Source organism: Dendrobates tinctorius, unplaced genomic scaffold, assembly GCF_039654945.1.
Source record: "Dendrobates tinctorius isolate UK_male_01 unplaced genomic scaffold, ASM3965494v1 ptg000151l, whole genome shotgun sequence".
In the NCBI taxonomy this organism is placed as follows: Eukaryota; Metazoa; Chordata; class Amphibia; order Anura; family Dendrobatidae; genus Dendrobates; species Dendrobates tinctorius.
This window is the reverse complement of record NW_027361818.1, coordinates 16,118,006-16,130,561: the sequence shown is the minus strand read 5'-3', so window position 1 is coordinate 16,130,561 and position 12,556 is coordinate 16,118,006. Positions and strand designations below refer to the sequence as shown.

The 12,556-nt window shown below is 43.4% G+C and overlaps 1 protein-coding gene across 1 annotated transcript; it reads right to left on the bottom strand.

Annotated features, from left to right (window-relative positions):
• Window positions 1–10,713: 10,713 nt before the first annotated feature.
• On the bottom strand, window positions 10,714–11,754 carry LOC141049942 (olfactory receptor 1500-like). The gene has a single exon (XM_073546783.1). It carries the CDS (start codon window positions 11,752–11,754, stop codon window positions 10,714–10,716), a length of 1,041 nt encoding a protein of 346 aa, XP_073402884.1.
• Window positions 11,755–12,556: the final 802 nt, after the last annotated feature.

Sequence of the window (12,556 nt, the reverse complement as noted above, 5' to 3'; positions counted from 1 at the left end):
CCTAGCCTCTAACCTCGCCAGTTGCTGCTCTGAAGTGGCGTTTGCACAATCCACACTTGTTCCTGTGTTACTGGGGCTCAGTCACGTCAGTTGATCCCCTGATGGGTGTCCGGCAATGTCTCCTGCTCTGTCCACATTCCCATTACTAGTAGTGGGAATGTGGACAGAGCAGGAGACCTTGCCGGACACACATCAGGGGATCAAATGACGTGACTGAGCCCCTGTAACCCAGGAACAAGTGTGGATTGTGCAGATGCCACTTCTGAGCAGCAACTGGCGGGGTTGGAGGCCGGGGGAAATACTAAAGATAGTGGAGCCAGAGACCTAAGTGGAGCACGGTTACAATCAGTAGTAGTGTACAACCGATATAAAATTTGCTTCAAGTAGGCCTCAGCCTGCTCCATGATTGATTCTGTGCTTCAACACAGCCAGTTGTTGCTCGGAAGTGCCGTCTGCACAGAGAAAAACACATGCTCTAGTATTAGTGGGGTTCAGTAACGCCAGCTTCTCCCCTGCTGTGTGGACGACAAAGTCTCCTGCTGCCTCCAAAACCACACTACATCTTACTTTCCACTCGCCCCAAGTAGGCCTCAGCCTACTCCATGATTGATCCTGGGTTTCAACACAGCCAGTTGTTGCTCGGAAGTGCCGTCTGCACAAAGAAAAACACATGCTCCAGTGTTAGTGGGGTTCAGTAACGCCAGCTGCTCCCCTGCCGTGTGGACGACAAAGTCTCCTGCTGCCTCCAAAATCACACTACATCTTACATTCTACTCGCTCCAAGTAGGCCTCAGCCTGCTGCATGATTGACCCTGGGCTCCAACATCGCCAGTTGCTGCTCAGAAGTGTTTTTGGCACGGGTACTCCCTCCTGCCCAACCTGGTTCCAGCACGTCTACTGTTTCCGGGTAGTGTCAACGTCACTTTGCCACCAATACATAGTCCTGTCGTGTTGCGGTCGGGTTAGCCGAGTCTATAGTGCCTGCAGTTTAGGTGCTTCCTATGTGGGCTGCGGGTTTTGGTAATAAAGGCTGGTTCCGTAGTGCCAATAGGACAAGCACCGCCTGTAGGACTGTGGGTTTCGGTAACTGCGGCCGGCTCGCGGCCTTGCAACGTTGTTTTTCAGGGGTAGCTTCTGCTACCCATCCGGGTTCCAACACCGTCAGCTGGTTCTCGGCAGTGCCTTTGGCCTAGGGTCCTCCTTCTTGGTATCCGAGTTCCAGCAACGTCTGCTGGTCCTTGGTAGTGCTTTGTAGCACAGGTACCTCCTGCTTAGTAACCGTGTTCCAGCACCGTCAGCTGGTCCACGGTTGTGCTATTGGCTCTTGTTCCTTCCGCTGCCACTCTGGGTACCAGCACCGTCAGCTGGTTCTCGGTAGTTCCATTGACTCTTTTAGCTTCTGCTACCCATCCGAGTTCCAGCACCGTCAGCTGGTCCTCAGCAGTGTCTTTGGCATGGGTACTCCCTCCTGCCCAACCTGGTTCCAGCACGCCTACTGTTTTCGGGTAGTGTCAACGACACTTTGCCACCAATACATAGTCCTGTCCTGTTGCGGTCGGGTTAGCCGAGTCTATGGTGCCTGCAGTTTAGGTGCTTCCTATGTGGGCTGCAGGTTCTGGTAATAAAGGCTGGTTCCGTAGTGCCAATAGGACAAGCACCCCCTGTAGGATTGTGGGTTTCGGTAACTGCGGCCGGCTCGCGGCTTTGCAACGTTGTTTTTCAGGGGTAGCTTCTGCTACCCATCCGGGTTCCAGCACCGTCAGCTGGTTCTCGGCAGTGCCTTTGGCCTAGGTGCCTCCTTCTCGGTATCCGAGTTCCAGCAACGTCTGCTGGTCCTTGGTAGTGCTTTGTATCACAGGCAAATCCAGCTTAGTAACCGTGTTCCAGCACCGTCAGCTGGTCCAGGGTTGTGCCATTGGCTTTTGTTCCTTCTGCTGCCCTTCTGGTTTCCAGTTCCATCAGCTGGTTCTCGGCAGCTCCTCAGCCTTCTTGTACCTTCTGCTACTTTTCAAAGTTAACGCTTGTGGAAATGGTTTTTGGTTCTCACTCTGGATCTTCCTGACGACGACCCTGAAGGCGACGACCCTGAAGACCACACCGAAGAAGACCAAAAAGATCACCCTGAAGAAGATGACCAAGATGACAAAGAACATGAAGACAACCACCAAGATGCAGAACAACAAGAGACAGAAGACCAAGAAGCAGAAGAACAAAAAGCAGAAGGACCAAAACCAGAAGAACATTAAGCATAAGACTAAAAATCAGAGCAAAAGATATTATCTAAATTCTAAAGTCTAAGCAGTGTATGGGGGTGAGCCCGTTCCACCTCGTGTTGCCCCTGGAAAATGCCTGCTGCTGCAGGCCAAACTGAACGTGGACAAATCCTGTTTGTAAATCTTTTGTGACAGGCAGAACGGAAGGTGTAATCTTCAAACTTTTATAGATAACAACTACAGGAATGCCTGTCACAAATAAGAATATGATGATGAAGAAGAAGAATAGGAAGAAGATGAAGAAGTAGAATATGAAGGAGAATAATAGTTGAATAACAAGTATATGAAGAATGTAAAAGAAAAGAATAATAGGAAGAAGGTGAAGATGAAGAAGATGAATAAGGTGAAGAAGAAGTTGATGAAAAGATGCTGCTGCTGAGGATGATGAAGGAGAAAGTGTTGGAGAAGTAAAAAAGAAGGTGAAGAGCATGGAAGTAGTGAAACATACATATCTAACAAAATATACAAAAGGTTAACATAGTCAATATCTTTGTAACTCCGAATATCTTAAAAAAAAAAAATATTCCTGCTATTCCATTTGATTGGGCTAAACCTCTATGCCTCTAATGTCTCCTCCACCTCCCCCAATATATTCTACATTATTCTTAGTTGTTTTTCTTCATGTATAATTAAACTACAAGGAAAGAAAGGGTTTTTTTTCATTCCAATATTTCTGTTCCATTGACTTGAATGGGACTTCTGGGATCGGAATCGGCGATACCCGATACTTTTTTCATATCAGCCGATCCAATTCGATCCGATATTTTTCAATATCGTGTGGTATCGCTCAACACTACTCACCACCATACACCTTGTACACATATGGCTCCGCACACCTCATACACACACGGTTACGCATTTTATGCCTTGTACACACGCGGCTCTGCTCCGTACACCTCGCACACACACGGCTCCACTCAGTACACACATGGCTCCACTCCGCAAACCTCGTACACATGTGCCTCTGCTTCATACATGTTTTACACACATGACCACGTTCTGTACACCTTGTACACACATGGCTCCTGTTATGATTGGGTCACCGAGGAGGAGAGCAGGCCCAAGCTAAGCCACAGAAAACCAGAGAGGTTGGCAACTAAGCGGATTGCAGACCCCTGATCCTATCCAAACAACTAGCAGTAGCCATGGAGTGTACCTATGATGATCCTAGACGCCTCGGCACAGCCGGAGAGCTAACTAAGCCTAAAGCAAGAAAGGGGAAATCTAAACTGCCCCAGAGCAGAGCCCAAAGGAATAGATAGCCCCCAAACATATATTGTCGGTGAGACAAGATGAAAACACAAACACAGGCAGGAAAATAGACTGAGCAAATGATGGGGTCCACACTGACTAGACAGGACAGGAATGGAAAGACGCTGTCTGCAATCACGCAAAAAAAAACCTGCAAAAAGTCCAACATGTCTGATGTAAAAAGCACGACTTCACCCCCCACTATATCAGCACTCTGGTATATTCTGAAAGCAGAGCAAAAAGAGGCCAATCTAATAAGGGACAAAAACAAACTGGCACAAGCAGTAACATATTGACGGTGATTCAGCACAGCCCCAGCCAGAGCTGGCTGACCAACACAAAACTGAGATAGACAAAACCAGATCAAATGCAAACAGAATAGCAAATGAACACTTAGCTGAACATGCAGGGACAGAGCTGGAAGCATCAGACCTCAGGAGGCAAGAAGAAAATCACCAGCAGGGATAGAGGGGGTCGGCTGTCTTAAATCCCAATCTGAAACCCCAGATCTCCAATTGTCGTCCTCATTATCAGGTGTCAAGCCTCTGTTAATCAGATCAGCTCCATTACCTCCAGTAACCACCAGAGGGAGCCCAGAAAGAGAACTCGCAACCCCTCTGTCAATCTGACCAGCTCCACTACCTTCAGTAATAACCAGAGGAAGGCCAGAAAGCGAATTCACAACAGGCTCCACTCCGTAAACCTTGTACAGATGTGGCTTTGCTCCATACACCTCGTACACACGTGGCTCCTCTCCATACACACGCGGCTCCACTCTGTACACACGCGGCTCTGCTCCACTCTGTACACACATGGCTCAGCTCCGTACACTTCGTACACACAGGGCTCCATTTTGAACGCCTATGCACACGCAGCTCTGCTCCGTATACCCTGTACACACGCGGCTCCACTCCGTACACCTCGTACACAGGTGGCTCTGCTAAGTACACCTTGTACACACCCGGCTCGTACCCATCTCCGCTCCATACACCTCGTTCACATCTATGCTCTGTACACCTCGTACACCTCACACACATGCAGCTTCGCTCCGTACACCTCGTACACACCCGGCTCGTACCCATCTCCGCTCCATACACCTCGTTCACATCTATGCTCTGTACACCTCGTACACCTCACACACATGCAGCTTCGCTCCGTACACCTCGCACACGTGCGGCTCCATACACCTTGCACACACATGGCTCTACTCTATACACCTTGCACACGCACGGCTTCGCTTCGTACACCCTGTACACACACAGCTCAGCTCCATACACCTTGTACACACATGGCTCTACTCCGCACACCTCGTACACGCGCGGATCTGCTCCGTCCACCTTGTACACACATGGCTCTGCTCTGCACACCTCACACACATGCGGCTCTGCTACATGATCATCCACCCTGTAACCCCCCTGACCCCACATATAAACTTCCTTCATCCAGCACCATGACAACCAGCACAGCAGAGTCTTGCATACACCTAGGGCTATACCACAGGACCTGTGATGAGGTCACAGGAGGGGAGGAGTCAGGGGTCACATGATAAGGGGGCCCAGATTCCTTCCCTCCTGTGACCTCATCAGTTACAAGCCTCTGCACACTACCGCAGCACCAGCATGCAGAGGCTAAATTGTAGGTGCTGCGGGTAGCAGAAGCATATGCCGCCCCCTGTGCACAGCAGCTGCCTGCCGCCTGAGGCAGCTGGCTCAAATGGCCTCATTATAGGTGCGTCCCTTCCAACTGTCTTATGTTTTACCATATCCGGAAAGAACTGGGCTTTTGATAATCCAGCAAAGGCTCTAAACTATCTACTTTTCGAGAACCAGTCATCACCTCAAGATCTGGGTGACACTTGAACATGCGGGGTCACCATGCTTACTCATTTCTGTGACGCCACTGAATTTTAAAGGCAGTGGCTATTTTCACACATGATTTACATTACCGTTATGTTATGGTGTTTTTATTTTTTACAAGTTATGATAGTTTGTGGGAAGAATTATTGCTGACAAGGGAGCGGGAGGGTCCTTGGGTGCTCATATGCAGCTTACAGGTTTCAGCAGCTCCAACACTTACTCGCTGGGATGAGTGGGGAGCTGGAATACAAATATTGAAAATTTCATGTCTGTTTTCATGCCCAGGGATAGGTTCATGGCGAATACAGCCAACTCTGCATTGTTGCTGCGGTGGTAGTCAGCGCAAAGCTCCTCTCCATTAGGGTGATATGATTAGGACCCACTAAGAGATTTGCCATGACATGACAGTGGGCTTCATACAGTTTAATCAGAATGTTAAACTAAGAACCTCGTATTTTGCAGCATGGGCGCTGTGAGGCACCAGGCCATCCACCGTGCCAGTCTGATCAAAATGTTAAACTAAGAAGCTTATGATGAGTTATATACAGCTCTGGAAAAAATTAAGACATCACTTTCAAATCTTCAATTTGTCTGATTTTTCTCTTTATATGTATATTTTTGAGTAAAATGTGAATTGCTCTTTTAGTCTAAAAACTTCTGACAACATGTCTCCGAATTTCCAAGCAATAAATTTAGTATTTTCTTTCTGACAAAGAAAAATGGTCAAAATAAAAAAAACAATGCTTTCAGACCTTAAATAATGCAAAGAAAGCAAGTTCATAATCATTTAGAAACATCAATAGTAATGTTTTAACTCAGGAAGAGTTCAGAAATCAATATTTTGTGGAATAATCATGATTGTTATTCACAGCTTTCATGTGTCTTGGCTGCTTGCCACCGGACTTTCACACTGCTTCTGGCACAAGAATGTAAGCAGTTCTTATTTGTTTGATGGCTTGTGACTCTCCATCATCCTCTTGATTACATTCCAGAGATTTTCAATGAGGTTCAGGTCTGGAGAATGGGCTGCCCATAACAGGGTTTCGAAGTAGTGGTCTCTTAATTTTTGCCAGAGCTGTATATTTTTACCTAGCTAGATCAATATATGATTTTTGGAGGTGCTGTCCATTCTCTTTTTCAGCGGATGCTAACTTCTGAACAAGTCCTTAGAGATGTCAGACTCTTAGGCAATTATTGGGCTATGACATTCCATGATAGCCATCAGGACCACACAATCATGATCTCAGGTTGCCTATGGGGTTAAAGAGGGAGCCACCAAACTCTATTAATCATCTAGATGCTGTAGTCAATATTGACAGCAGCATCTAAGGGGGTTAAACTACCATGGTCAGTGCCAATACTGATAATGGAGGATGCCATAGGGCTTCAACTACAGTGTTCAGCTGACAGCGGTGGCATTTTTACCCGTCGGGGGATGCTAGCCACTTGTATCTCAGGTCAATCAAAAGACGTATTGGCCATCACTATGGTGGATACTACTTTATTTAATAAATTTGATGGGAATTTTCTACTTTTCCTATTTTTTCTAGTTTTAAAAGTAGAAAATTTTTGTTTAATTTAGAAAAATAGCGTGAAGTCACCTGAAAACATAATCTCTAATCGCTAATGACAGCGTGGTCTCTTTTAATGGCCAGATTCTTTAACCGCATCCCGACCGCCCACTGTAGATAAACGTTGGCGCTTGCTGGGCTTTGTGCAGCGCCGACGTTTATCTACTGTCGGCGGTTTTGTGCCCCCCGGGACCCCCTCATACCTTATAACGCGGGGATCCCGGTGCACAATGCATGCTGGGACCCCCGACGTCATCGAGACCTGATTGGTTCAGGTCCTGATGACGTCGTGTCACAGCAGCCAATGAGAGAGCTCGCTGGGAAAGCTGCTTGTTTTCCGGTGATCTCCCTCATTATAACGCGACTTCTCCTCTGAGCTCATGCTGACAGGTGAGCAGAGGTGAAGCAGCGTTACTGTGTAACTAGATCGCTGCCTAGCACAGCTGATCGCTGCCTGGCACAGCTGTGCCAGGCAGCGATCTTGTCACACAGTAACACTGCTTCATCTCTGCTCATCTGTCAGTGTGAGATCAGAGGAGAAGTGGCGTTACTATGTGCCGGGCAGCGATCTTGTCACATAGTAATGCTGCTTCTCCTCTGATCATCTGTCAGTGTGAGATCAGAGGAGAAGTGGCGTTACTATGAGTCAAAAATACAAAAAATAAAAAAAAAAGTAAAGAAAAAAAAAAGCAGGTAGGCGGGCTAGGGTTAGGGCTAGGGTTAGGGCTAGGGTTAGGGTTAGGGCTAGGGTTAGGGCTAGGGTTAGGGCTAGGGTTAGGGCTAGGGTTAGGGGTGTGTTGGGGTTAGGGTTGGAATTCGAATTGGGGGATTCCACTGTTTAGGTACATCAGGGGCTCTGTAAATGCAACATGACACCTGCAGACCATTCCATCAAAGTCTGCATTCCAGAATGTCACTACTTCCCTTCCGAGCCCCACCGTGTGCCCAAACAGTGGTTCCCCCCACATGTGGGGTACCAGCGTACTCAGGACAAATTGGACAACAACTCTTAGGGTCCAATTTCTCCTGTTACCCTTGTGAAAATAAAAATTGGGAGCTAAAAGATCATTTTTGTGGAAAAAAAATGATTTTTTTATTTTCACGGCTCTACATTATAAACTTTAGTGAAACACTTGGGGGTTCAAAGTGCTCACCACACATCTAGATAAGTTCCTTGGGGGGGTCTAGTTTCCAAAAAGGGGTCACTTGTGGAGGGTTTCCACTGTTTAGGCACATCAGGGGCTCTGCAAACGTGACATGACACCTGCAGACCATTCCATCAAAGTCTGCATTCCAAAACGTCACTACTTCCCTTCCGTGCCCCACCGTGTGCCCAAACAGTAGTTTTCTTCCACATATGGGGTACCAGTGTGCTCAGGACAAATTGGACAACAACTTTTGGGGTCCAATTTCTCCTGTTACCCTTGAGAAAATAAAAAATTGGGGGCTAAAAGATCATTTTGTGGAACAAAAATGATTTTTTATTTTCATGGCTCTACGTTATAAACTTCTGTGAAGCACTGGGGGGTTCAAAGTGCTCACGACACATCTAGATAAGTTCTTTAAGGGGTCTAGTTTCCAAAATGGGGTCACTTGTGGGGGTTTCCACTGTTTAGGCACATCAGGGGCTCTCCAAATGCGACATGGCGTCCTATCTCAATTCCAGCCAATTCTGCATTGAAAAAGTCAAACGGCACTCCTTCCTTTCTGAGCTCTGCCATGTGCTTAAACAGTGGTTTAGCCCCTCATACAGGGTATCGGCGTATTTGGGAGAAATTGCACAAAAAATTTTGTGGTTCATTTTCTGTTTTTACACTTGTGAAAATAAAAAAAATGGTTCGGAAGTAAAATGTTTGTGAAAAAAAGTTAAATGTTTATTTTTTCCTTCCACATTCCATTCATTCATGTGAAGCACCTGAAGCGTTAATAAACTTCTTGAATGTGGTTTTGAGTACATTGAGAGGTGCAGTTTTTAGAATGGTGTCACTTTTGGGTATTTTCTGTCATATTGACCCCCCAAACTCACTTCAAATGTGAGGTGGTCCCTAAAAAAAATGGTGTTGTAAATTTTGTTGTAAAAATGAGAAATCGCTGGTCAACTTTTAACCCTTATAACTTCCTACAAAAAAAAATTATGTTTCCAAAATTGTGCAGATGTAAAGTAGACATGTGGGAAATGTTATTTATTAACTATTTTGTGTGATATCACACTCTGATTTAAGGGCATAAAAATTAAAAGTTTGAAAATTGCAAAATTTTCAAAATTTTGGCCAAATTTTGATTTTTTTGAACATATAAGCGCAGTTCATATCTAAGAAATTTTACCACTATCCTGAAGTACAATATGTCATGAGAAAACAATGTCAGAATCAGCAGGATCCGTTGAAGCGTTCTAGAGTTATGGCCTCATAAATTGACACTGGTCAGAATTGAAAAAATTGGCCTGGTCACGAAGGCAAAAACAGGCTCAGGTGCGAAAGGGTTAAATGTCCTTTCACCAGGTTGTCCGTCAACCAGTACCAATTTCGTTGCTTTACACAAATGGAAAGACATTCCTGGCTGCAGTCGATCGTTCAGGCTGTGATGAATGATTTTGTCAGCATTATTCTATTGATAGGATCCCATTAAACTTTGCCCCATTTTGTGCACCTGTATCATTAACACTTTGACTTATATTAATCACTACTTCCTAGAGAACTCTGGCATTTGGGAGATTGACAATGGTTGTAGAACTCTGTAGCCCTATAATCCTAAATGCAGAAATCAGAGGAACCTTTGATGTGTGTACTTAAAATGACTAGCTAAATAATCTAAATTAGTAATCCATTTGGGTAATAAAAAGAAAGTAAGTATAAAAAATTGCAAAAGAATAGTTTTTAATATTTTACAGTGTAAATACACTTTTTTTATTAGAAGTCCCAACACATGCAGGAACACACACATATTTCATATCAGTGCAGTCCTTTAAATTGATTTCTGAAATTTATAAAATACATACTGCACCTTTTTTTCAGTCTTTTGTTTTTCCAAAATTAAAATGTAAAAAATAAGCTTTAATATATAAATAATACTAATAAAGGGAAACTCATCCTCCAAACATCAGTTATATCAACCAAAAGAAAGTTACAACCAGGCACGGAGTGAGACTGACTTTCAGCCCTGGCATTTGAAATCACACCGGCCCATGTTATTCCCGTCCCCAAGCACCAGATGAAATATATTACTAATATTACCTTGGATGGAGGAAAGGAAGATTTACTACATTACCAATAATATTAATGATTCCCGTGACCGGCTGGGATAAGTGATGGATTTTTGGTGACTTTGTGCTCCGTCACAACTCCTAACAGTAAGGGTGTCTTGAGAACAATTTAGCAACCAAAGCAGCCAATGACCAGACAGGCCCTTCTGGCATTTGCTAGAATTGCCAAATGGCCAGTCCTGCCCTGGTTACAACTCACAAATACAAAGGGGGAAAAAATATTCTGGACCTTAAGACCCAAATAGGCTTTTCATCAAGGTAATTAACCCTTTTGCAAAAAATACTTTGCCTCATATACAATTTTATCAATAAATCTATTTTTTATTTTGTTTTTGTTCTGGAAATTCACAGTAGATGTCAGTGATCAAATCTCATAAGTCAATTACAAAATTAGGCCAGTTTATAAAGTTTTTTTTAAGAGAGAAAGGGAACGACTGGAGTATATAGTCCATTGAGTTGCATGAAACTTTTAAAGTTGGCGGAAACACAGATTTACTTAGCTATCGTTCACAGAATCTTACTTCTTGTGGAGAATGTGATGGAAGTTTAAACTTCAACCTTGGTTTAGCTTCAGTTATTTTACATGATAGAACTACGGTTTGGTAATTAAAAAACATAGAGTGAGAAATGTTGATGATTAGCTTCCTTAGCGCCTGCTTAATATCTCTATTATTCAGACTGTAAATGATGGGATTGAGAAGTGGGGTTACTACAGTGTAGAGCAATGATAGTAATGTCTTAGCATTTTGCTGGCGTGGAAAAGCATAGATGATAATGATTGACCCGTAGAATAAAGACACCACAGTCAAGTGGGCACTGCAGGTGGAGAAGGTCTTCTGCCTCCCGATCACGGTTGGGATCTTCAGGACGGTGAAGATAATGTACACATAGGAAACTATAATAATGGCAAGTGGGAAAATTGCAAATAAAACAGCTAAAACCAAACTTTCCATCTTCATTATCAAAGTGTCTGAACAGGAAAGCTCAAGCAAAGGTTCCAAGTCACAAAAAAAATGGTCGATGATGTTAGGTCCACAAAAATCCAAACGACTCAATGTTAAAAAAATTATCAATACTGTGCCAAGGACTACCAACCAGAATGAGAGAACAACTCTTAGACAAAATGTGAGGTCCATGACTGAAGTGTAATGTAAGGGGTGACATATGGCCTGATACCGGTCATAGGACATTATGGTCAGGAGAAGACATTCCAAAGCATCAGAAGCTGAAAAAAAATAAAACTGAGTCAGACAACCTATAAAAGACACAGAACTTCCATCATTGATCATGACTCGGAGCATGTTGGGTACAATGGTGGTGGTAAGTAAGATATCGGACAGGGAAAGTTGTGTGAGGAAGAAGTACATTGGAGAGTGGAGTGATCTGCTGGAGGACACCACCAGAATAATCAGCAGGTTTCCACATACAGTCACGATGTAGATGACCAAAAGCAAAAAGAAGAAAAGCAAAGCACAATTTTGTACATTTTGAAATCCCAAGAGAAGAAATTCTGTCACTTTACTAAAATTGTGATGTTCCATATTCAAAGTATTTAAAAATTATCTTACACTATAACAAAGAATGAAAAAAAAAGATAGTACATTAAAAAAGAGACTGAAATCCTATTTGCAGAGAATTTATTTGTTAGAAATGAGCAAAAATCAATTCTGGCAGATTTGCTAAATTCGGGGGGGGGTTGGGGAAAATTGACTATTAGTTGAGATTAGGTGGGTGGAGCTAATCTGAGAACTAAGCGGCAGCTAGGTAGGTAGGGGATGGGCCAAGGAAAGCTGAGAAGGAGTTAAATATTTTTTTTGTTGCTTTTTTTAACTTCTTCTGTCTCTCAAAATTGCATAACCCAAATGTCCAAAAGTCCTAATTTGTTAAAATCCAACTTTTTAAGGAAATTTGTAGCAAATTTGACACATTAAGGATCTATTTGCATTAATAATCTGTATGTGCATATGTATATTAAATAATTATCAGGCTGCAGAAATCATCTTTACAGAGAAGTACAGGCAGTGCATGATATGTCCGACACGTTCAAACTGTATCAGAACATGTAATAAATATAAATTAAGTCTGGAATATTGTGAAAAATTGTAACCTCCTCCATATCACAATCATTATCATACATAGATCAAGGTATTCAGTATTATCTCATGGAATAAGATGAAAAAAATAATAATTGTGAAAAAAAAAAGTTTATTTTGGTGAATAACACGATACCATGTAATATAATTTAGTTGTGACAAGCAATTTTTTAAATGTTTCTAAGAGTATACTTTTTATTTACCTCTAGTATAAAATGATAATTAGATTTTATATCCTTAAAGCGTGAAC

What these genes read in the sequence shown, in the direction of transcription:
- LOC141049942 (XM_073546783.1), bottom strand. Translation starts at nt 11,754, where the DNA reads ATGGAACATCACAATTTTAGTAAAGTGACAGAATTTCTTCTCTTGGGA.